Consider the following 25,450-nt stretch of genomic DNA (forward strand, 5'->3'; position numbering starts at 1 on the left):
AGCAACTCAGACACAGAACTAGAAATAGAACCTAGTTATCCTGGATCTCAGGGCTCTAACTCTTCTCCCTAGTCAGTATGGCAGCTCTGTGCTGACTGAAAATTCTGCAGTCTGATGACAACATACAACTACGCCCATCTCAGTGTACTATATGGCTATTTTCAGCATCATCTCTTTCAGCAAGGGCTGCTTATGTGATCTAGAAGTGAAAGATTACACTATGAGGTGTTCCAGTGCATGTTCTAGATAACATATGGAGAACAATTGATAGTACAATATTACTATGGGCACTTTTTCAATTAGCATTTGGCTTAGAGATAATGCTAATTTAGCAACAGAACTTCAACTTTAAATTATCCGAGGCTCATAAATCAACAATACCTTCAACTAAATAATTAAGACAACCTGAAGACACCAGCTTGATGCATTATTTTCTTCCCAAGCCCACTGAACAAAATGGGAGTCTTTCCATTTACTTCAATGGGCTTTAGATCCGGCCGCTAGTGAATTTAACAAGGTTAGTCCCTTCTGCATTAGGTGAAATTCATGAAGGACAACTCTTCAAATTGGTACCAACATTTGTTACATAAATTAAAACATGATTTCAGTTTCTACGAGGATATTAAGAAATTTCTTTCAACTTAAAAAACATACCAGGTAGTCTTGAATAGAAGCAATGTTAACAGTTGATTTCCTCCACTGTCTTTGATATACAAGATCAGAATCTAGACCATATGCTTGAGCCAAAGATAAAGCTTCACCATATTCTTCATTATCAATCTAAAACAAAGTACGTGAACGTAAACATCTTTGATAGAATGGAGTTGCTCTGTAATTATTTGTGTATACTGTGTGTGTTTATCTATATCTATACACACACACACACACACACACACACACAAACACACATATATAGTGAATATAATAGTCTAATTAAATAGGGATCCCAAAGGAAAAAACAAGCAGGAAAGAAAAATAATGTCTCAAGATATCAAATTCTCCACAAACACTCGGGGCTGTTAAGAGACAATCCCAGAACAGGTAAAGGCACATGCATACTGGAGAGCTAAGAACTGTGACAGGTTTAAAAAGGAACCCTTTCTCAAGAGAAGAGGGAGTTATTCAGGGGAAACAGTCTGACACATTCGCACCCAACTGGAGGGTCTGAAGAAGTTAAACCAGCATAAGTTACCATCAAGAAGCCTTAGACAATAGACGTGTGTCAACTGCGTGTTATTTTAAAACCCTTTTTCTGTATATGTTTTGGTCCTTTTTTTAAAAAAACACCCAATATTTAGGTTTAAAGTAGTATCTGGCCACTATATTCACTACTGGTCACCGTCTTCTCTGCCAAAATTGAACTGGGCCTGATGGTAAGCACAGTTGATACACAAGGTACTCTAGCTCAGGCCTTGGTCTAAGATTGGGAGAACTGTGCAATTCCACCCTAGGAGCAAACCTAAGGGTGGACGACAATTTGAGTGAAAGTGACCATGAAATGAGGTCATGATTCTAAAAAAAGGAAGGATTAAGAGCAGCCGAATAAGGACAATGAACTTCAAAAAAGCAGATTTTAACCGACTCAACAAACTGAGAGATAAGGTCCCATGGGAAAAAAAAACCAAGGGAAAAATGAGTTCAGGAGAGCTGGCAATTTCTCAGGGAGACAACATTAAAGGAATAACTGCAAACTACCTCAATGAGAAGGGAAGATAGGAAGGACAGTAAGAGGCCATCACGACTCCATCAGGAGCTCTTTAATGACCTGAAAATCAAAAAGGAATCCTACAAAAACAGGAAACATGGACAATTTGTAAGAGGAATACAAAAGAATAGCATAAGCACATAGGTAAAAAATTAGAAAGGCTAAGGCACAAAATGAGTTACACCTAACACGGGACATAAAAGGCAATAAAAAGAGGTTCCTTAAATACATTATGAGCAAGAGAAAAACAAAGGAAAGTGTAAGTTCTATACTTAGCGGGAAAGGGGACTTAAAAACTGATGATATCAATAAGGCGGATGGGTTTAATGCCTATTTTGCTTCCGTCTTCAGAAAAAAGATTAATGGTGATAAGATACTCAACACAATTATTATAACAAGAAAGGGGAAGGAACGCAAGCCAAAATAAGGAAAGAACAGGTTAAAGAATATTCAGATACATTAAATGTATTCAAGTTGGCAGAACCTAATGAAATTCATTCTAGGGTACTTAAGAAACTAGCTGAAGCAATCTCCGACCCAATAGCCTTATCTTTGAGATCACACCGAGGATAGGTGCAATCCCAAGGGACTGGAGAAGAGCAAACATAGTAGCTACCATTAAAAGAGAGAACTAAGAGGAGCCAGCAAATTATACACTGGTCAGCCCAACTTTAATACCTGGAAAGATACTGGAAGAAACTATTAAACAATTAATTTAGAAGCACCTAGAAGATAATAGGATTAGAAGGAATGGCCAGTATGGATTTGTTAAAAACAAATCATGCCAAACCAATCTAATTTCCTTTTTTGACAGGGTTACTGGCCTAGTGGATTGGGGCGGGGAGGGGGCACCAGTAAACATTCTACTTCTTGATTTTAGTAAGGCTTTTGATACAGTCCTACATGACATACTCATAAGCGAAATAGGGAAATGTGGCCTACATGAATCTACAATAAGGTGGGTGCACAACTGGTTGGAAGACCGAACTCAGAGTAGTTATCAATGGTTCACTGTTAAACTGGGAGGGTGTATCTAGGAGGGGTCACACAGGCATCAGTCCTGGGTTCGGTACTATTCAATATTTTCTTGGACTTGGATAATGGGGTGGAGAGCATGCTTGCAAAATTTGCAGATGACACCAAGCTGGGTGGGGTTGCAAGCACTTTGAAGGATAGACTTAGAATTCAAAATAATCTAGACAAATGGAGAACTGGTCTGAAATCAGTAAGATGAAATGCAATTAAGATTAAGGGCAAAGTACTACACTTAGGAAGTCAAAAAATCAAATGAACCACAACAAAATGGAATGGCTAGGTGTTAATACTGCTGAAAAGGATCTGGGGGTTAGAGTGAATCATAAATTGAATATGAGTGAATATGATGCATTGTATAAAAGGCTAATGTCATTCTAGGGTGTATTAACAGGAGTGCCATAGGTAAGACATGGGAGGTAATTGTCCTGCTCTATTCTTCACTGACGAGGCCTCAGCTAGCATACTGTTTCTATCTCTGGGCACTACACTTTAGAAAAGATGTGGGAAACGTGGAAAGAGATTAGAAGAGAGCAACAAAAGTGATAAAATATTTTAAACCCTGAACTATATGGAAAAGTTTTAAAAATTGGGCATGTTTAGTCTTGAGAAAAGACGACGGGGGGCAAGGACCTGATAGTTGTCAAATTCATTAAGAGGACAGGGATCATAGAATCATAAAATATCAGGGTTGGAAGGGACCTCAGGAGGTCATCTAGTCCAACCCCCTGCTCAAAGCAGGACCAATTCTCAACTAAATCATCCCAACCAGGGCTTTGGAGATTCCACCACCTCCCTAGGTAACCCATTCCAGCGCTTCACCACCCTCCTAGTGAAAAAGTTTTTCCTAATATCCAATCTAAATCTCCCCCACTGCAGCTTGAGACCATTAATCTTTGTTCTGTCACTTGTTCTCTGCATCCACCCAAGGTAGTACAAGAAATAATGGCTTAATCTGTAGCGAGGGATATTAGGTTAGATATTATGAAAATCTTGATAAAAATATCTGGGGGGGGTGCATTCAGAGAAACTAGAAGGGACAGAGGTGCAGCTAGCCCTGTAACCATGATACCATCTATGTCAGTGGACATTACCATAGAATCAAAGAAATAAAATAGCATATTAATTCTGTCCCCTGGCCAATACAGGATTGTTTCACTGAATATATTTACCAGGGCTTTCTCTAGTCTAATTTTAAATGTCTAATGTGATGTAGCTTAGCCCACCATCCACAGTCTAATGAATCTTATACTTTCTGCTCAAATGATCCTTAAATAACTTGTCATTTGAAGTACACTAATGCAGGTTCTCTATTTTAATCACGTGCCTTCCAGCTGGTGGACACACTGCGTATTGTTGATATCTCTCTCTCTCTTTCTCTCTCACTCACATACACACCTTAGAAATACGTGGCTAGACCCTTGTATTAAAAGAAAAAAAATTAAAACAGGAAGATATCAAAGCTGATCTTTCTGAAACAATGAAAAACAGTTATTTTATGTTAATCTTTATTGTTGTCCTTGTCTCATGCTGTATGGATCTCAATCTTACCTTTCTCTGGTAAAGCTCCTCTGGGGTTGTAGATCTTAAACTCACAAGGCGGTAATTCTTTGTAATAGTGCGTGAACGTTTCCGTGGAGGAGCAAATCGTTCCATTTCTGTCACAAAATACAGGCCTTGCTTTAGGTAACTGAAATATCTGGCCTTGGCAGAAGTTACATCATCTGAGTCAGAGTCATCTTCTCGTTCATCTTCTTCACCAGGCCTGCTCTCCAAGCGTAATCTCTTTGGAGCCAGTTTTATCTCGCACTACACGGAAAGGCAATTCTTAAACAGTGCAATATGTTGTTGTTAGTTTGCTCCCAAGCTGCCTGATTCTGGAAAATGCTGAGCATCCACAATTCACATCAACTTCAGGATCAAGGACCCCGCCTCCTCCCACTCCCGCACATTAAAACATTAGCTCGTAACCTGTAATTTGTACTTCAGGAATGCTTCTTGGCTCTCCATCCTGGACTACAGACCTGATCCAAAGCCCACTGAAGTTAACAGAAAGACTTCCATAAATCTCAATGGGCTACCAGTCAGACTCTGTGTCCTCTAACAGAGGCAGGAAGCCATACAGGGTGGGGAACTAAGAGGAAATCCATATCAGTTCTGTTATCAGAAAACTTAGCTAACACATGAGTTAAACAGTATGCAAACTAAAAAGTCACATATTTAATCAATTATTTGGAATTCTATATCAATGTACTAAGCTTCTCTCTGATTAGGTCAATGTTAACATCCTGAAGGAAGAACAAGAAGCCACTGATAGGAAGCTTTTCAGGTCTTTCAGTTAACGTCATTTCCATAGTAATGCATCTTTTAATAGACATATGAACAAACTTATTTATATTGCGATCATGCTGTTCTGAAACAAGTATTATCAACAACTGTGACAGAAAGGTGTTTGGTGCTCGTTTGTTTTGTTTTTAAATCTGTCTTGACTGGGAAAGGGGAACAGGGGATGGATCACTTGATGATTTACCTGTTCTGTTCATTCCCTCTGAAGCACTTGGCATTGGTCACTGTGGGAAGACAGGATACTGGGCTAGATGGACCTTTGGTCTCATCCAGTATGGCTGTTCTTATGTTGTAGGATCAACATGTCATAACAATTTCACAGGGAAATCAAAGATTTAATTGCTTGGATTGAAATAAAATTGCAGGTATACATTATTATGGAGGGCAACAGGCTTTTTTGGCATAATTTAAATAAATGAAAAAATTTACAAAAACACATTTTACATAGTTTGTTTTTAATAGCATTTCTTCTCTGAAGAAGGGATAGGGACAAATACTGTATTCCCCACTTCAATCAAACATACCCAGTATCCATGAGACTTCAAGCCAATGCGAGTTTTACTTGAGGAAGGATGACTCAGGTTGCAGGATTTTTCATACAATTATATGTAGATATAAATATATATTTTAACATACACACAAATTGCCATTCTTGCTGTACAAATTTGTAGATACAAATTTTCTTGGTTACTGTATATATCATAGAATGAAAAAAAATTACACATGTGGACAAGATTATTTTTCCTTCTAATTAAAATAGTTTGAAGAAAACCCATTTTTTCCAAGTAGCACAAAATTAAATAAATCAAAGAATCTATACTGAAACTAAGCAAATGTCTCAATAGAGTGGGGCTTTGTTTATTTATACTTATGACCAGAAAATATATTGCAAGTTAGTGAATTCTGAACATTAGCCAGAAAGAAGGCAACTGAAAAAGCCAAAATTTCAAACTATTTTGTTCATGTGTTTTCATGATTTAGGATAATCCTTCAGAGTACATATGATAAAACAATTTGTAAATGCAATGAAAACATAGTAAGACAAGATTTCATTACAGCATCTACTATTAGGGTGGGAGAGATGTCCATCTTTTGTATAAACATTTTGGGTTGTGCACATTAGCAAAATAAAAAAAGTGAGGTTTTATTATACTACAGTGGGGGTTTTCTTAGTATTGTTAGTATGTTTATTACCTCCAGGCTTAGAAATCCTCCATCATGAGTAGAAGTGACCTGAGGGGAATTTTCAAACCATTCACATGATTTCCCCAGTAAGTTTTTTAATGTTTTCACAGATGACACAGTCAAAGCTCCAGAGCAGCGAGCCAAGATCACAGCATTTTCTGCCCACCAATTTACATCCATTAGTGAGTAATATGATTCTTTATCTAAAGGAGAAAACAAAAAGCATTTCTAACAAACATATTCATCAGCATCACACACAGCCTCGCTTCACTAAGTTTCTATTTTACAGCAATGGTATTTTTAATTACAGTCAACTCTGTATTAACAAAAGTAAAACTGAACCATTATAGATTGACTTAACTGCATTACTTTTCAAATATTGCTTGAAAAAGCTAATCTACAGCAAGATGATTTACTTGCACTGAGTATGATAGGTTTTGACCATTTAATAAAGATTTGGTACATCACTCCTCAGGACAGCTGAGAGTGAATTTCTTTAGCAAATGCATAGAGAATTACAGATGGGATCCAGAAGAAATTGCATCCAGCTGGAGGACATATCACAACTGAAAACAGAACTCTTAGAGGACCATCCAGGGAGAAAACATAGTTATTAAGATGACATTTTAAAAATAGTTACAATCCAGAATTTTACATTTTGTGGGCAATTTGCTTATGCAGTTAGATATCACCCTTAAGAGAAGACAGACATCACCTTATTTTCTAACTATTACAGCACTCTCTCCTTTCAATTCAGTTCATTCTTTTCACTTTGAATGATCGTTGTTTGAATTTTGTTACATAGATAATACCAGGGTATATATCAGAAATTGTAGAAGTGTCTGAACAGCACCTTTTAAATTGCAGTCATATTTTATCAACACATTTTCCTTTGGCTCTTCTCTGGTTCAGAATGCTGGCCTCTCGCTAACTGTATTAGCCAAACCCATCTTCTCAAAACAAGGTAGATGCTGTTATTTCTACTGCCAATTATTCTGATCAAGTTAATCAGTCACTTAAGCAGGTAAAAGGGACTATAATGAAACACCACCTGTATGGATCCTTAGAAGCTTTCCGCTCACTGATCTCAGGCAGGCATGGTGTCAAAGAGGGTTTTGTTTGTTTTAAATCAAGTCATGTAATTGGGCAAAAATAACTTTACTTTTTTGTAACTGGACTTTTCCATTTCTCTCCTAGACAAATCTTTACTCTGATTGTGCATGCCAGGTCACTTAGACTGTAAACAATTAGGGGCTGGCACCAGAAGTACCTTAGGAAAATGCGGCCCTGATCTATGATTGAGACCCAGAGGTACTACAGCAATACAAAGAAAGTAACAACAAGAAGTATCAGTGGAACCAGGAAGCTATTCGCTTCTTTGCCGTGAAACTACAGACGCTTCCCGGGTTATGCAAACCCAACTTACACAAACTCGCACTTACGGAAAAAGTTCCCTAAGTTTTGTAAGCGTTTCCCGCCCCTCCCTCCCCCCCATAATTATCGGGTATACGTCCCCGACTTAGGCAAAATTCAACTTACGCAAGGCGTTCCGGAATGAAACACTTGCGTAAGTCGGGGAGCGTGTGTACTGGCTATATAAACATTGTTCATATACTGATGTACAAGCATGGCATTAACACTGCATATATAAATGGAAGTACATTAAAACATGCTCTCAGCTAAAATATTAACTGAAGACAAGCAGGCAGACCAACCTCCTGTAGTATTCTAACTTGTTCCTAGCCTTTTAAAATTCACCATGCTGGTGTGGAGGGGAAGGACTGAATTAAATTTAGCATTGTGGACTACAAAGGTATGCCTACACAGCATTTTGGAGCCCACGGGAGCAAATCTTCGCTAGCGGGGCTCACGCCAGCACTCTAAAAATAGCTATGTAGACAGCACTTTGAAGTTGCAGTTCGGGCTGGAGCTTGGGCTCTAAAGCCCACCCACCCACCTCCCTAGGCTTTAGAAACCAAGCTCTGTGGACCCGGCTCTCAGGCTCCAATATATCCCAAGAGGCCTCCTGGTGGACTCTGCAAATTTCTGCAACACACAATTTATTGTTTCATGTATTTCCAAGACAGACAGATATTTTTGCTGAGCGTTAAGCCTTCCATGGAGCCAGGATCAACAACCTTCTGATTTATCATGAATGAAAAAGCCCTATATTATGTGTAACCATAAATAAAAGGATATTTCAGCTGCAAAGTATGCCTAACAGCGGATTTTAAAACGTTTGCATTGTGACACTCATTAAGCTAGGATGAACTGAAAATTCAAGAAAGATGCACCATTTTGGCAACTATCCTAGGCAAGATTTTAATTAAAACCATTATGTTCTTTAATCAATGTAAATTTTTTTCAGAACATCAATGTTTAGCATAATAATTTGACTACATCACCCACCTTTTATTTTCTTCCTTTTTTCAGTAGAAAGCCTCCAATCTGGATTGATCTCATCATAACCTGGCTAAAAAAAATTAAGTTGCAATGTTACATTAACTATATTAGTAAGCAATCATCTTTAAAAAGCCAACATTTTGCCCCCTTTATATCTAACTACTTCTCACGAAAGGTAACACCTTCAATTTTCCATTAAACTGCTCTGTTAACACTGAGACTACATCCATGTAAATGCAATCCTCATTGGAATGAAATTCAAGCTTCCTTCCCTAGGTCAGATGTACAAGTTGGACCCTTTCTTTAAATATAGAATTTAGAAATATAGGAACTGCAGAATGGATCAGACCCATAGTCCATCTAATACAAGTATCAAGGGGTAGCCGTGTTAGTCTGTATCTACAAAAACAACAGTCTTTAAGGTGCCACCAGACTCCTTGTTGTTTTCATCTAATACAGTATCCTGCCTAGCACCATGTCCTACATAAGAAACCAGGATAACCCAATGACTCACTGATCTGGTCAGCATTCTATGGCAATGGTTGCCCTTGAATTTCTCAAATACAGGATATCCAATTAAGCTGCCCACTTTCCCAAACTATATGTGATTTGTTTAACCTGAAGTGTTTTAAGAGAACAATTACTTGTTATAAATCATAGAACGCTAGTGTCACTCTTAAATTCCCCTGCGTCTTAGGAACCCAGGAGCATGTGTTATAGTCAGTTATCTCTGTAACATTTCCCTTGTAGGACTAGTGTAGCAGAGGAATCAGCAGTATTTAGTGACCTCTGCACCTGCAGCTCCTTCCTTTGAGTCCTGGAATAGATTTTTCTTCATCTTGGAAAGAGCATACAAAGATGTACAGTAGGAGAGTGATGCTGAATCTCACACAGTGCGGTATCACAAGTCACACAGTATGTGAAAGAAAAACAGCTTTTATTATTTACTGAGTACAGTCAGGATGCAGGACACTGTGAAGATAGAGGATATAATGGCCATGCCCCAAGCAATTTACAACACCAAAAGGACACCTCTCGACACTTGAAACACTAGACTGGGTCCAGTTTCGGTGCAGTGGAAAGTTTGGGATTTGTTTTGGTTTGATTTTTTTAAAGGAGCACAAAAGCACACTGGTATCACCTGGTTTTTTTTGTTTGTTTGTTTTTTGCCATGCCAGTTCTCACCCCACATTTTATGAAACCAAAATGTTTCTGTGCAAAACAGGTAGAAGTTGCATATTTCTGAAATGTTTTGTCCTATAAAAAACAGTTACTAACCTTTCTGTAACTGTTGTTCTTCGTGATATGTTGCTCATGTCCATTCCACGTTAAGTGTGCGCATGCTGCATGCAGTCACCGGAGATTTTTCCCTCAGTGGTATCCATCAGGCTGGCTCTAGCACCCTCTGGTGCCAAGAACTCATGCGCTGATATAAGAGCCCCAGCCAGCCCCGCACCCTCTGAGTTCCTGCTTGCCAGCTAACTCCAAGAGATGGATGGGTTGTGGAATGGAAATGAGCAGCACATCTCAAAGAACAGCAGCTATGGAAAGGTTAGTAACCGTTTTTTCTTCTTCAAGTGCTTGCTCAAGCCCATTCCACGTTAGAGGACTTTCAAATGGTGCGCAAGGAAGTGGGCTCGGAGTTCATGGACATACAGATTGCAACACTGTTCTACCAAACTTGGCATTATCCCTAGCCTGCTGGGTAATGGCATAGTGGGAGGAGACAGTATGTACCGACTACCAGGTCACTTCTCTGCAGATGTTTTGGATCAGGAACTGGGATAGATGGAGCCTGAGCTCTCATCAAATGGGCTGTCAAGATGGCAGGAGGGGGAACACCCCTGCTCATAGTACGTACAAATGCAGGAAGCAATCCAGAATGAGATTCTCCAAGCCAAACCTGGTAGGCATTTCATCCTGCCTGCTACTGCCACAAAGAGCTGCGTGGATTTACAGAATGGCTTGGTTCTTTCAACGTAGAAGGCCAGGGCACATCTAACACCCAATGTATGGAGATGCCACTCCTCCGTATTTTTGTGCTGTTTGGGGAAGAAAACAGGCAGGAAAATAGCCTGATTACTATGAAACTGTGAGACCACCTTTGACAGGAACGCTGGGTAGAGGCGCAGTTGAGCCTTCTCCTTAACACTGTATATGGGGATTCTGAAATAAGGGCCAAGATTTCTGAGACCCTCCTGGCTGAGGTAATCATTACCAGGAAGGCAACCTTCCAGGAGACAGATGTCAGAGAGCCTGATTCCAGCAACACAAAGGGAGGGCCCATGAGTCTTGACAAGACCAGGTTTAGGGCCCCCAGTGGAATGAGTTCATAAATTTCAATGTAAAGTCTCTCTAATCCCTTGAAGAAGCAAATGGACATTTTGCATGAGAAGACCGACCTACTGTCCATCAGAGGGTGGAAGGCTGAGATTGCCGCTAGATGCATCTTGAACGATGAAATGGCTAGGCCCTATGATTTCAGATGGAGCAGTTACTCCAGCACGGACTGGAGGGGTGACCGAGTTGGTAAGAGGCCTCGTTGGGATGATCAAACCAAGAAACACTTCCCTTTGGCAAGGTAAGTCGCTCTAGTAGATGGTTTCATACTACCTAGCAAGACCTGGTGGACTTCTTCTGAACAGGCCAGATCCGCCACATTCAACCATGGAGCTTCCACGTGGTCAGGTGGAGGGCCTTGAGGTTCAGGTGGAGCAAACAGTTGTGATCTTGCAAATATCAGGTCCGTGAGGGGAGGGGGCAGCAACGGGGCTGCTACTAACAGATCCAGTAGCATGCCAAACCAGTGTTGGTGCAGCCAAGCAGGAGCTAGAAGAATAACCCTTGCTTTGTCTCACTTGACTTTCAGAAGGACCTTTGTATCAAAGGAACAGAAGGAAATGCATAGAACAGGAGCTCTGTCCATGGAAGTAAGAAGGCATCTATAAGTGAGCCTGGTGTGTGACCACGCAGGGAGCAAAGCTGCTGACATTTCCTGTTCTGCTGGACTCCGAACAGATCTACAAGAGGAAACCCCTGTCTCTTGAGGATGAACCTAGCTACATCAGGGTGAAGGGACCACTCATGGTGAGAGAAGAAAGACCTGCTGAGGTGATCTGCCAGAGTGTTCTGGGCTCCAAGGTGAGATGCTTCGAGGTGGATGGAGTGCTTCGTGCAGAAGTCCGACAGGCCTCTTGACATTGGGTGAACAAGCATGCCCCTCCCTGCCTGTTGATGTAAAACATGGCTGCTGCGTTGTCCATGAGCACTTGCACTACTTTGCCCGCAATCTGGGGTAGAAACACCTGCACGCTAGGCGGACTGCTCTGAGCAATTGACATTTATATGCAATGAGAGCTCGTCCTAGGACCACAGGCCCTGAGTCCTGAAGTGTTCAAGGTGAGCCTCCCAACTAGAGTGAACGCATCCAAGATTAGGGATACTGATTGCTGAGGTGTGACAAAGGGAATATCCTCCCTCACCGATCGAGGATGCCTCCATCAGTCGAGGGAAACGAGGATCGGGGTGGGAACTGTAAGCACCAAGTCCAAGTGATGGCGGCTCGGTGAGTACACTAAGGCCAGCCAAGCTTGAAGGGGTCCGAGGTATAATTTTGCATGTTGTATCACATAAGTGCATGTGGCCATGTGACCTAAAAGTTTGAGGCAGAAACAGACCGTCATGACATGTGGGCCTTGACCTTCGATATCACAGCCGACATTGTCAGGAAGTGAGCCTCTGGGAGGAAGGCTCTGGCCCAGGTAGAACCGAGCACAGCAACGAGAGTCGACTTTTGCTAATTTATCAATAGGACCAGGGCTCAGAAGGTAGCTTGGACCAGATAAATGCTAGCTCTCACCTGGGCCTTGGACTGGCCCTTGATTAGCCAGTCATTGAGGTAAGGGTAGACTCGAACACCTTGGCTTCTGAGTAAGGCCGCCGCCACCGCCATACATATTGTAAAAACACTGCCAACAGGCCAAACAGGAGGACAGTAAATTGATAGTGGGTCTGGTTTACAATGGATCCGAGAAACCTTCTGTGGCCCTGGAAAATGGAGATGTGGAAACAGGTGTCTTTCAAGTCGAGGGCAGTATACCCGTCTCCTGGGTCCAGGGAGGGAATAATGGAGGCCAGGGAGACCATGCAGAACCTCAGTTTCTTGAGATAATTGTGGAGGTGATGCAGGTCTAGGATGGGTCAAAGATCCCCTTTGGCCTTCGGGACCAGAAAATATCAGCAGGAGTAAAACCCTATCCCTCTCAAGTTCTGAGGCACCTGCCCCACAGCCCCTACCCGAAGGAGGGCTTACACCTCCAGGACTAGAAGTTGCTCATGAGAAGGGTCACTGAAGAGGGACGGTGAGGGGGTGGCAGAGAAGGGTGGAAGAAAGCTAAAGGGAATAACTTTCCTCCACCATACTCGGTACCCAACAGTCCGAGGTGATGAGGGACCATGCCAGGCTAAAGTAGGAAAGACGGTCTGAGAAAACAAAAAGTATGAACAGCTGGAACTCCAGGGATTCCAAAAAGGTCATTGGACCTGCACAGACCACCTAGCCAGGATCTGACGGGACACAGATCGGGTACTGGTAACGGCACCTTGGTTGGGTATACGACTCCACCTCCGACCCTGAGGACGAGTCAGTTTGGGTGGGACCAGTACCCCTTGCTTCTGCTGGCCAGTGCTGATGGTCTGGGGAACAGTGCCACAGCGGGGAAGTCTTTGCTGACATCAGCAGAGTCAGTTTCCCTCTGGTTGGTACCAGAGGGTTCGGTGTCAGACAGGAGCTCAGGGCAACATGCTCCCTTCTGCTCAATGATCTCACCGGTGCCAGAACTTGCCCTGCCAGTACTGGGACAGCAATCAAGTCCCTGACCGCTGCAAATGCCTTCAGGGTGGATGACACCACAACCCCACTGGCGCTACGACGTCCTCCCGGGTGCCAGTGGATGGTCTTACACTGGACTCAATGGCACCTGCAAGCAAGGCGGAGTCAACGGTGCCACTTGTGGAGCGGGGGTAGAAGAGTGGCCCAACATAGGTTGCACTCCACTGCACTCCCCGTGTTTATCCTTCCTCGGCTCTGGGAAGTGCCCCCTCTCAGACTGTTGCTTTTTGTGCTTCTTCCTTGGCACCAATGAAAGGGAAAGGTGCCGAGAAACCCATGCTGCCAGAGTAGTATTCAGTGCCGAATCTGACCAGCTTTGCTCCAAAGCCTATCTGAGTGCAGCTTCCATCAGGATGGACCTTAGCCTAGCCTCCCTGTTCTTTTTCGTATGACATTTGAACTAGCAGCAGATCTGGCAACACTCTCACATATGAGCCTCCCCCAGACACTTCAGACAGCTGGAGTGCGGGTCGCTCACCAGAATGAGCTTGCCACAGAAGGCAAAGAGTTCGAAGCCGAGAGCATGCTCCTCAAAACAACTTGGGGGAGGGGGGTCTAACAATATACACTACTACGAAAAAAATAAACTGAATCTAACTAAACTAGCAAAGAAAAGAGGAAATAACAGAACCACTAGATGAACGCCTTGCCAAAGCAAGAAGAGTTGTTCCAGCGACCATCACAGGCAGTAAGAAGGAACTGAGAGGGTGCGGGGCTGCCCAAGCCCCTGATACCAACACATGAGCACATGGCACCAGATGGCACTAGAGCCAGCCTGATGGATACCACTGAGGGAAAAATCTCCAGTGACTGTGCACGCGGCACGCACACACCTAACATGGAATGGACATGAGCAAGCACTCGAAGAAGAAATATCCATTATAATTCAACACCAACTGATTATATAACCAGTTTTAAAACAGGCTCTGCACTAGGCAAGTCAGGTTAATCAATACATTCTTATATCACCTTCTACTGGAACATGCATAAAATAATGAAAACGGCTTCACCGGCAAATGAGTAATAGGTAGTAAATATCCTGGGGCAAAACCTCAATGCAGATGTAGATCTTGTAAGCGCAAAGAATATAAAAATTACATCATTTCTTTTCCCAAAATTTCAACAGATTCTTTGAAGTGCTGTTCTTTATGTAAATTAGAACTATATCTTGGAGCCTAAATGTCGTTACCAGACATGATTGCTTAATGTCAATAATATAAACAAAGACTGGATCTGGTCATGGCAGTCTCCTAGGCTTGAACCAAGTGTGTTTCACACACAACAGGATGACAGTGGACATCCAAACTTTTGGCTTGCTATGGCCATAGGCTATATTTGGAGTGTAGTGTCATCTTTTAGAATATTTTATGAACCGCAATCCTCTTCACATATTAGTACGCCTTATGAAATGAGTCCCAATAAGCGTTCCGGTCACTTATCTTTCTGGAAGACTTAATTGCAAATGCTCCTCATAATGCCCAGATATGGAAATAATCATGAAAACAGTTAAAAAAAAAAAATCAATGAAAATCTGTATCTACAGATCATTAAAAAAAACAAAAGCTCTATGTTGGAGCTTGTGGTGTCTGCTGTGCAACTCATGGACTGCAGAAGAGTTCAACAGATTGTGGGAACAGCTGGATGTATTTCATATAGACAAAGAGAAGCTGAGGTATTTAAATCATCTCACAAAAATGATCGTAAATGGTAGAAAATATTTTATATCATGAGCCCTAAAGTAGCTAGTATGTTGTGCAGAAAGATATTGGGTGACAGTAAATCGCAGTGAACAACCAGTAATTGAAGATATTACATAACAGCATAGGTTGGGAATTCATTCATCAACATATGGACTTTGTAGACTAAGAAAGAACAGTGAGCCTGTGAATTGATCAACCCTAAAACAAATGAGAACGACATTTATACACAACATATATAAACAAATTCTGTGGATACAAATGTAGGTAGAAAACGTCAAGGATAATTCTTCTAACACACGTTTGGACACCGAACATCCTGTCTGGTTACAAAATCTGTTTTCAGTCCGACAGCCTGGTCGATGCAAGTAGACCCTTGCATGGCTAAAATATCAAAATACTTTTTCAAACTGGCCTAAAACATGAAATGTTCCCTCCTAGATACACAATATGAAATCAGATCAGTGCATCAACTACATGCCATTAACCAAAAAAGTCCATCACCTAGGCTTGCACCTGAAAGTAGGCAGAATTAAGAGCAGACTCAGATATGAACTCTGGTTTTCAAAAGCAGGTACTGGATGGACAGACAGTGCACTCTATCCTATAAAATGGATCATGCCTGATTTTTAAAGACATTAACTGAACACTATACACCACATGTAGTAAGAGAGACAAATCTTATGTCAATATCTAATATTTAAGAAATGGTTTCCAAAATCAGGCAAGAGAAGTCAGAGTTCTTAGAATGCCCACATGCATCCGACGAAGTGGGCATTCACCCACGAAAGCTTATGCTCCAATACATCTGTTAGTCTTAAAGGTGCCACAGGACTCTCTGTTGCAGAGTTCTTAGTGTTCATGATTCCAGATCTGCCACTTTTCAAACGGTAAGCAGATGCCTTTTCATCATTAACTGACAACTCCAGCACACTGTATGGTTGAAGTAATAAGGAGTTTATTTAAAGATTAGCTAAGACCATGGTTGTCTTTATTGCACTGAATTTAATGCTTACAAAACTAAGATAAATTGTATTAGGTAGAGCATAGCTTTTTGATGTCATCATTTGAAAAGCAAGTCCTTCTGGAGTGTCATTGTTCAGGAGAGAAGTACCACTTTACAAGGGTAAAAGACTAATGCATTAGCCTACTGCACCACATAGTCCTCCAGAACTATAACTTGAAAGGCTACATACTCAACTGGTTTGTGTTTTGAAACAGTGTTTCAATTTACCTGCACCTGTTTATTTTACTCTCTTCACACTTAGGGCTTTGTCAACTACATATTATTTTCAACACTTTCAACTTTTAACTCATTCCAATATCACCAGTGTTTTTCATCTGAAAGGCCCCTTCAAAGTTCCAGAAGACACTAAAATTAAAGCATTAGTAAAACAGGGCACCTTGTAAACAAGCAGATGAATAGACAGAAATATTGGTAGCTAAAATGACAGATATCCAGAACATCTCTCAATCCCTAGTAAAGCTAAACTCATGATTAAAATATTTATTATATTTAAATGTTCATGTACCTGGTCGCTTTGATCCCATTCTCCTTGTTGTTTGAGAGATGGGATTCCCCAGATGGTCAGTTTTCCTGAGAAATGGATAGCTGCCAGAAGAGTTCCATCAGGAGAAAGGCTCATCTTGAAAACTCCATCCTGCCCAACCAATTTAATAAAGAGTGTAAAAAGAAAAGTAAGACTCTCAGTAAGAATAGGCTAAATTCAGTTCAGCAATACAGAGTAACTTTTCCCTTTATTTTAGGGCCACAATTTTTTATTTGTATGGGTGTTTTAAATTACAAATATCTAGCATACGGTAAAATTGAAATATATACTATATTTCATTTTTTAAATGTAAGTAAAAGAATATAAAAAGTTTAGTAATACAGGTAGAAAGTATTCTACCTACCTGTATTACTGGACACCTTCGTTTGTTAATTTCAGGACCAAAATGGTCCTTAAGATACAATAAATAAGATGTCAAAATATTGTAGTCTTTTGACTACAGTGAGCATGCAAGAGGGAGAAGAGACAGTTCTTTGATTGGTGTTTGGTGGATTAGAGCTAGGATAGGGTAGATAAAAAACTCTCTTTTTTTTCCCCCAATCAAAATAATCTTATTTTATCAGATTTTTTCATTTAAATTAAATACACTTTTCTTTTAAAAAACCTTTTTCAAAATTAAATTTGAAATTATGACAGCCTATGTTAAAACCTAAAAATCTACTATAATCTATTAAAATCATTTAAATTACATAAAAATAATAATATTCAAGCAGTACATGTTTGCTGGCGAAGTTAGAGCAAAGTTAAACCACTGAAATAGTGGGAAATCGCTGGCTAAGCACCCTGAACTAGAGAGTTTGTTGAAGTGCTAAACCAGATCTTGACAGCAGTAGCTTTTTCTGCAGGTACAGAGAGAATATTCTCTTCATTTCAGTTTATTCAACTAGTTCTGTTCAAGGACGAGTTAATTCAAAACTGAGAACCAATTAGGAGTTGAAAAAGAGGAAAGCTTGTTTTTCTCTTCCAAGTTATGAATAAAAATGAAGTATGAGAGAATGTGATCTTCCAGTTTTAAAATCTTGAAAGACATTGTTACCAGAAATCATCAATTCAATTCACTAACTACAACAGAGAACACTCCATTTGTTTAATAAATCAGTTAATTTTAAATACAAAACACATTTTGATAAACTTTTTTTTTCCTTATATATCCTGCACACTTAGGTGTTTTTAACTAAAAAAATTAAAATGCTGTTTTGGGGCATTTTTACTTGATTTCCATCCAAATGCAGCTTGACTAGTCACGACTAAAAAATTAATGTTAATCATCCTGTAAATAAGTAATGTGTCATTCACCATTTTCGAACATGAAACTGTAAAAATTAAGAATGTAAATATATGTTAAGCCATATAATTGCTTAAATAAATGTGTATAGATTAAACGGCAGAAAACTTCATTAAGATTGCCCAGTTATAGCTCATGCCCTTCTAGAATGTCAAGGTCAGCAAAACTCAAACTTTTCAAAACCAGAAAATACAGAGTTAAGGTAACACAACCCCTGAAGCTGGCAATGGTCACTGGGAATTATCTGTAGGCACTCCAGCTGCATTCACTGTGTTAAATGTAGGTGTATTGAATAGTGGAAGAATAAACTGGAACAGCTTGAAAGAGATGTGATTGGGATATGAAGAGATCTGGGGATCAGTTTGAGGAGCATCTTGGAGATCTTAGGAGATCTGGGTCTGCAGCCCCAAAGGACAGAAGTGCATGGGTACCATGAAGTTCCAGTCTGCATCCAGACTCTGCCAGTAGCAGGGAAGGTTTGAAACAAACATAAGGAAGTACTTCTTCACACAACACACAGTCAACTTGTGAAACTCATTGCCAGGCATTTTGTGAAGGCCAAAACTGTAACTGGGTTCACAAAAGAATTAGATAAAGTCATGGAGGTCCATCAATGACTATTAGCCAGGGACACAACTCTATGGTCCGGGTGTCCCTAAGCCTCTGACTGCCAGAAGCTGGGAGTGGATGTCAGGGGATGGATCACTCGATAAAATGCCGTTCTGTTCTCTTCATCTGCAGAATCTGGCACCAGCCACTGTGGGCTACAAGGACCACTGGTGTGACCAAGTAAGGCCATTCTTAAAATCATGCTTACGGCAGAAATTGTCTTTCATAACCTTAAACTATGGACATGACTGACTACATATGATCGAAATTTTAAGTCTAGTTTCTAAAGATGGTCAAGAAGCTATAATTTTGAAATTTCATACGCAAAAAAGTTTCCTTTCATTTTAGACTAGCTTCCATCTTATCTCAAACTATTTAAAATTTACATTTTGTTCACTTAGACAATGAAAACTGGCTTATCAGTTTTACTTTCCATTCTTATACATTAGGTGTTTGGCTTGCAAATACTGAATAGGATTCTTTAAACCTAAAATGATAGCAAGCTTTTGTTAAAAGTTATAACAAACAACAACCACCTAAAATTTTGTACCTAAACTACCTGATGGTGTCTGCTTAAATAGTAGATTTCCACTCTTATGAAACAATTGGCATGAGAGCAGTAATATTACTGCCTGGTGCTTTCTATTTCCCTTTGCTGAAAGTTGCAAAGCTATGAATTGCACTCTCCTTTTTAGTTTATAAATCAAGATTTGTTCACAGAAGAGAAAGATGGTTATGAAACTGCATGGAACTGTAAAATAAAAAACCCTACCCGCTAGGCTGAGAGCCTTTCTTGTATGTCATCATGACCGAACGTTAAGAGAGGCCTCTCTGAAAGTCAATACATAACTCAGCAATCAGTGCAACTGCTGCTCCTTTGGATGGCCATCATACACATCACACACCTCCAAATCTAGCCTCTCAAAAGATTAATGTATCCTTAGGCAAAGCAGGTTCTGCTGCCCTAGTAAACATTTCACTACTCTTAGGGCAACTTCAGAACAAAATATAGAAAGCTCCAGTAGGCTGGCATACCACATTTAAGATTTGTCATCTAAGTTGAGAACAGCTGGCTCCACAGGCAAGTCCTCGCAGAGCCTTGGCAACAGTATTAAATAGCTTTTTCTATCTCCCATAAATCACAATAAAATTATACCTCAGGTATTTAAGATACAATCCCTGAAATGGTATTAACACTTTTGAAGATGAGTGAACAACAATTGTAACCTTTACTCTTTTAAAATTTAGTGCTGGCAAGAGCAGTAAAATTAAAGTTTAGTTCAATTCAATACTAGCCTTTCAATAAAAACTTACTTGAGCTTCTTTTACATATATATAAAATCTACTTCTGTTTCATATTTTCCATTCCTTAATTTAAAGACTGAAATACCAGCCCAGGAAATGCTGCTCTTCAGGGGTCAGTATTAACTTGCCAACTCCCAGACAAGGGGAAAGTGCTAGGAAGCAGCCAAGCATTTCTTTCCTCAGGGCAGACAAACACCTTTCCATCCTCTTGCAAGCCCTTTCAGCCAATCTGACTGTGACAATGACTGACCAGCTAAGCTTCAGGTGTTGGCCAGAGAAAATTCCATGAAGAAGCATTTAAAAGATGCGGGGGCGGAAGCTTAAGATGAATGTAAATATAGGACCATCTTAAATTGATAACAATCAAGTTACCTAGGGGAGAAATTAATAAGGTGGACTAGAATGTCGTAATGTCTACCTTTTCGGTGCCCTACCATGTAATGGAATTCATAACCCCTGAGTAAGGTGCCCAGACATGGGGACAGTTAGGCACTTAAGAATGGTATTCGCAGAGAGCCACCTAAGCTAGCCAATAAGAGATGCCAAGGAGGGTATAGCCTAAATCCTGCCCTTCAAAGGGACTTAGGCACTTAAGTCCAGGCCAAAAGAAAGCACCTTTCTATACTCAGGATTCACAGCCATAAACCCTCTACTGGAGGTGCCTAAGGCAGGTTAGTGTTTTTTCACAAAAAAAAGGATGTGGAGGGTTCAAATCCCTCCTCTGCCTGATGTGGAGAAGGGACTTGAGTCTCCAACCACCCTAGTGAGCATCACTGGGATATGAAGTCACTCTTAAATATTCATTAGGCCAGAAAGAGTATGTATTTATAGACAGAGAGGCCTGCCCCTAAACATCAGATGACCCAGTTGGAGAGGTTACAAGAACTTTGAAGGACAGGATTAGAATTTGAAATGATCTTGATAAATTAGAGAATGTTTGAAATCAACAAGACGAAATATAATAAAGACAAATGAAAACTACTACACTTAGGAAGAAAACAATTGAATGCATAAATAAAAAATGCAGAATAACTGATTAGGCAGCAGTACTGCTGAAAAGGATCTCGGAGTTATAGGGGATCATAAATTGAATATGAGTCAATGTGATACTGTTGCTAAAAAGGCAAATGTTATTATGGAATGTGTTAACAGGGGTGCTGGATGTAAGACAGATAAAGTAATTGTTTCACTCTACTCGGCACTGGTGAGGCCTCAGGTGAAGTACTGTGCCCAGTTTAGGCACCACATTTAAGAAAAATGTGTACAAATTGGAAGAGTCCAGAGAAAAGGAACAAAAAAGGCATGCAATTTGAAAAACATGACCTGTGAGGGAAAAAAGGGCATATTTAGTCTAGAGAAAAGTAGTATTGCAATATTTTAAGGGTTGTTATAAAAAGGACAGAAACTGATTGTTCTCCATGTCCACTGAGGGTAGGACAAGAAGTAATTGGCTTAATCTGCAGCAAGGGAGATTTAGGTTTGATATCGGGATAACTGTCCTTTATAGTTAGAAAGTGTAAGTACTGGAAAAGACAGTTACCTTTTTTCGTAACTCGTGTTCTTAGAGATGTGTTGCTCATATCCATTCCATTGTAGGTGTGTGTGTGCTCACCACATGCACCGGTGCCCTCAGTGGTATCCGTAGGGAACCGGCCCTGGCACCCTCTGGAGTGGCATGTGTATGCCAGAGTATAAGGGGAGCTGCCGGCTCCCCTCACCCCCAGTTCCTTCTTGCCAGAAACTCTGACAGTGGGGAAGGAGGGTGGGTCATGGAATGGACATTAGCAACACATCTCTATTGTAGGTGACTCCCTGGCAGTACAGTTCAACATACAGAATGTGGACTGTAGGTTCCTTGTGTTACAGCCAAAAATACTCTAGTACCAATCTATAAATCTATTATAATAAAACAAACAATCAAACCCATAAGAAAAGATATATAAGCGAGTAAGTAGGCTAGCCCTAGGGGCTACAATCACATCCCCTCTTAGTTGTCTCTTTTCCAAGCTGAGAAGTCCCAGTCTTATCAATCATTCCGTTCCATACCCCTAATCATTTTTGTTGCCCCTTTCTGAACTTTTTCCAATTCCAATATATGTTTTTTGAGATGGGGAGACCACATCTGCATGCAGTATTCAAGATGTGAGCATACCATGGATTTATATAGAGGCAATATGATATTTTCGGTCTTATTATGTTTCCCTTTCTTAATGATTCCCAACATTCTGTTAACTTTTCTACTGCCGCTGCACATTGAGTGGATGTTTCCAGAGAACTATCCACAATGACTCCAAGATATCTTTCTTGAGTGTTAACAGCTAATTTAGACCTCATTATTTTATATGTATAGTTGGGACTATGTTTTCCAATGTGCATTACTTTGCATTTATCAACATTGAATTTCATCTGCCATTTTGTTGCCCAATCACCCAGTTTTGTGAGATCCTTTTGTAGCTCTTCGTAGTCTGCTTGGGACTTACACATTGCACATATTAGCAAAGACTTTCTGCACCTACCACCTTGGGTAACAAGTTACACTTAGGATAAAGCAGTAAATCACTGGATCTGTTTCAGTCATAAAATATACTGAAAGTCATCAGGTCTCTATGAGCAGGACTGATGACGCCAGGTAATATATGAAATGAGTAAATAAAGTGAAGTGAAACCAAATCAGTGACAGAGGAACAGTCTGCCAACAAAACAAAGTCCCCAAGAAAACAATTTGATAACTCATGCCAGTTAACAGATTTAAAGCTAAATCCTACTATTGCATTAGAGAGTGTTTTCAGCAAAGAATTCTAAACAGGTTAATTTTTAATCTATCTAAATTAAGTTACTTCAAGTCAATTAGATTCCTCGTTCATGTAAACCCAAGTGAATCTAGTGTTAAGGAGGAATGTATTACCTGTTCTGTTCTTTGTTTGCTGTAAAATCTGAAATTCATAATCCTTAATAATCCACTTCTCTTTGCCTGTTAAAACAGGAGTGTATCACACACTTTAAGATTAAAGACAGTCTTTGATTTATTCAGTAAAAATTAAATCAAATCCCGTGAGTAAGGAAACAATCAAGAAAGAATACATTATTTTGCAACATTCTCTAAACTTTATGAAAATTTTAAATATTCGTAAGAATTATTTTAATATTCATGTATTAAAATATCACTTCATGTAAATGTTGCAACAAGTTAAATTTTCTTATTAATTACTTGGACTATGTATGAATGTTTCCATGAAAAAGCACCACCGGCTTGCCACTAAATTATGCCATGCTAGAACATTTAATACATATTGCCAAGTATACACATTAGAACTTTTCACGTGCTAAAATGTAAATTGGTTTACTGTATTAAGCTAAATTGCTACAAGCTAATTAAGAAATTAATTTCAGTGTACCCATGTAGAGTACATCAATATAACTACAGCGAGTTTTATTATGCCAGTGCAAGTTTTGTGTATGCTACAGCCCTAAAAAGAGGGTTACAATTAGGCTTATTTCAAACTGGGCTATAAAAGGCTAAAATATTTTCAAAATATACAGGTGAAAAATAACCTGATCCATGACTGGGCTCCTAACTGCTCTGCAATACCAGTAATAAATAGTTTTAAGACAACAAGTGAAAGCTTTGATGAGACTATTCTTTATAAAACCATGTTGACATTAATTATATTCCTGCCTTTTAATTCTTTATCAACTGAATCCTGTGTCAACTTTTCCATTATTTGCTTGGGATTGATTTCAGGCTGACCAGCCTAAAGTTGCCCAACTCATCCTGATTGAATACTGGCACAACAGTATCTCAAATATGGAAAAATGCTATGGTTCAGGAAAAGAGAGCAAACTACATAAAGTTTCTCTTTATGTAACCAGTGTAACTATAATATTCTTCCAACAGCAAAATGAGGACTCCAAAGCTACTTACTGTCCCAGTATCATCTTCATAACTAGTGACTTGTTTATAATGGGGGAATCCGGAAAGAACTCTCCAAGCAGATATTCCACGACTAGTTGCTTTAGATACTCCATCTTCATCTGTTTCACAGCCACCCACAAGCAAAAGCCTATAAACACAAATACTTTTATTATTGAATGCAGGTTTTGGTTTTGGTTTGCCTACTGCAGGAGTCCAAATATATATTTCGTAATTCCATTAAACAGGAGCATAATAGCTTTACCTGAAATGAATAAAACCATGCATTAAAATACCATCGAAAAGCCCCAACTAAGGATAACCCTACACTACACAGTTAACCTGGGATCTTTTACCCAGGTTTTAGCCTTAACCTTCCCCTACCATGCACACAAAAAACCAAAGTCTGACTTGGGTTTGGAGGCACTTTAAAACAGGGCCAGCTTACTTGGCTGGGGGTAAGGGTTAGAATCTAGGTTTCACTTTAACTCTGGCTGGAACCCGCTCATTTTGCAGTAATGACACAAGCTAAATCACATGAGTGAAGTGAGGACCCAAGCGAAATCACTCAAGTGCTGGTAGCCCTCCTACCCCCAATTCTCTAATTCAAGTGCCCGCCCCCCAATTCCCCCCAAAGGACAGACAAGTTCTCCCTCGATTGATAGGGAAAAAATTCTAAAGCATCTCATCACAAAGAACCATGGGATATGGACCCAGTGTAGGCCTGAGACCTCATCGACCCATATTAAACCAGCCTTGGGTGAAACTCAGGGTATGTCTACACTACAGGATTAATCCGAATTTAGATAATTCGAATTTGGGAAACAGGTTGTATAAATTCGATTGTGCGCGGCCACACTAAGCACATTAATTCGGTTTTTAACCACATTAATTCGGTGGTGTGCGGCCACACTACCCCATTAATTTAACCACAGTAATTCGGTGGTGTGCGGCCACACTAACCCTAATTCGAATTAACAAAATCGATTTAGGCGCTACTCCGCTCGTCGAGGTGGAGTACAGAAATCGATTTTAAGTGCCCTTTAATTCGAATTAACTGGCTCTGTAGTGTGGACGGGTGAAGGGTTAATTCGGATTAACGCAGCTAAATCCGAATTAAAGTCGTAGTGTAGACCAGGCCTCAGGGAGTTCACCACTAAAATTGAAAAAAGGAACATTCTGCTGTTGATAAAGCACCCCCCGTCAGGAATGTCCCTAACGAGAGTTATAACCACCAAGGTTGTAAAGACGCTGGGAAATTAGGGAGGATACAGAAAGAGACTCAACAAATGGTAAATGCTCTGACCAGCATTTAATGCTGACCATTTGTACAAATAGAGAAGGTCACAATTAAGTTACAATTTGGGTATGGAAGATAAAATGTAAAGAACTTGGGCAGGAAGGAGGACACACAGGTGCCAGTGCCTAACTGGTTAAAATTTTGTTATTGTCCAGTGTGGGATAATGTGATAGGTTTAGTAAATTTGAAGGAGGTAGCTAGTTTTACCTAT

The 25,450-nt window shown here is 40.1% G+C and overlaps 1 protein-coding gene across 1 annotated transcript in view; it reads right to left on the bottom strand.

Moving 5' to 3' along the window:
• The window catches only part of NBAS (neuroblastoma amplified sequence), a 381,012-nt gene that overhangs the window by 309,240 nt on the left and 46,322 nt on the right, over nt 1-25,450 (bottom strand). The window contains exons 10-16 of the mRNA XM_026655553.2: nt 23,952-24,090; nt 22,935-23,000; nt 16,792-16,920; nt 8,678-8,741; nt 6,278-6,471; nt 4,289-4,546; nt 655-780 (exon numbers count right to left, since the gene is read on the bottom strand). Coding sequence (XP_026511338.1) covers nt 655-780; nt 4,289-4,546; nt 6,278-6,471; nt 8,678-8,741; nt 16,792-16,920; nt 22,935-23,000; nt 23,952-24,090 — 976 coding nt within the window. The remainder of the gene's footprint in view (nt 1-654; nt 781-4,288; nt 4,547-6,277; nt 6,472-8,677; nt 8,742-16,791; nt 16,921-22,934; nt 23,001-23,951; nt 24,091-25,450) is intronic.

Source organism: Terrapene carolina, unplaced genomic scaffold, assembly GCF_002925995.2.
Source record: "Terrapene carolina triunguis isolate 2854851 unplaced genomic scaffold, T_m_triunguis-2.0 Scaffold42, whole genome shotgun sequence".
Taxonomy (NCBI): Eukaryota; Metazoa; Chordata; order Testudines; family Emydidae; genus Terrapene; species Terrapene triunguis.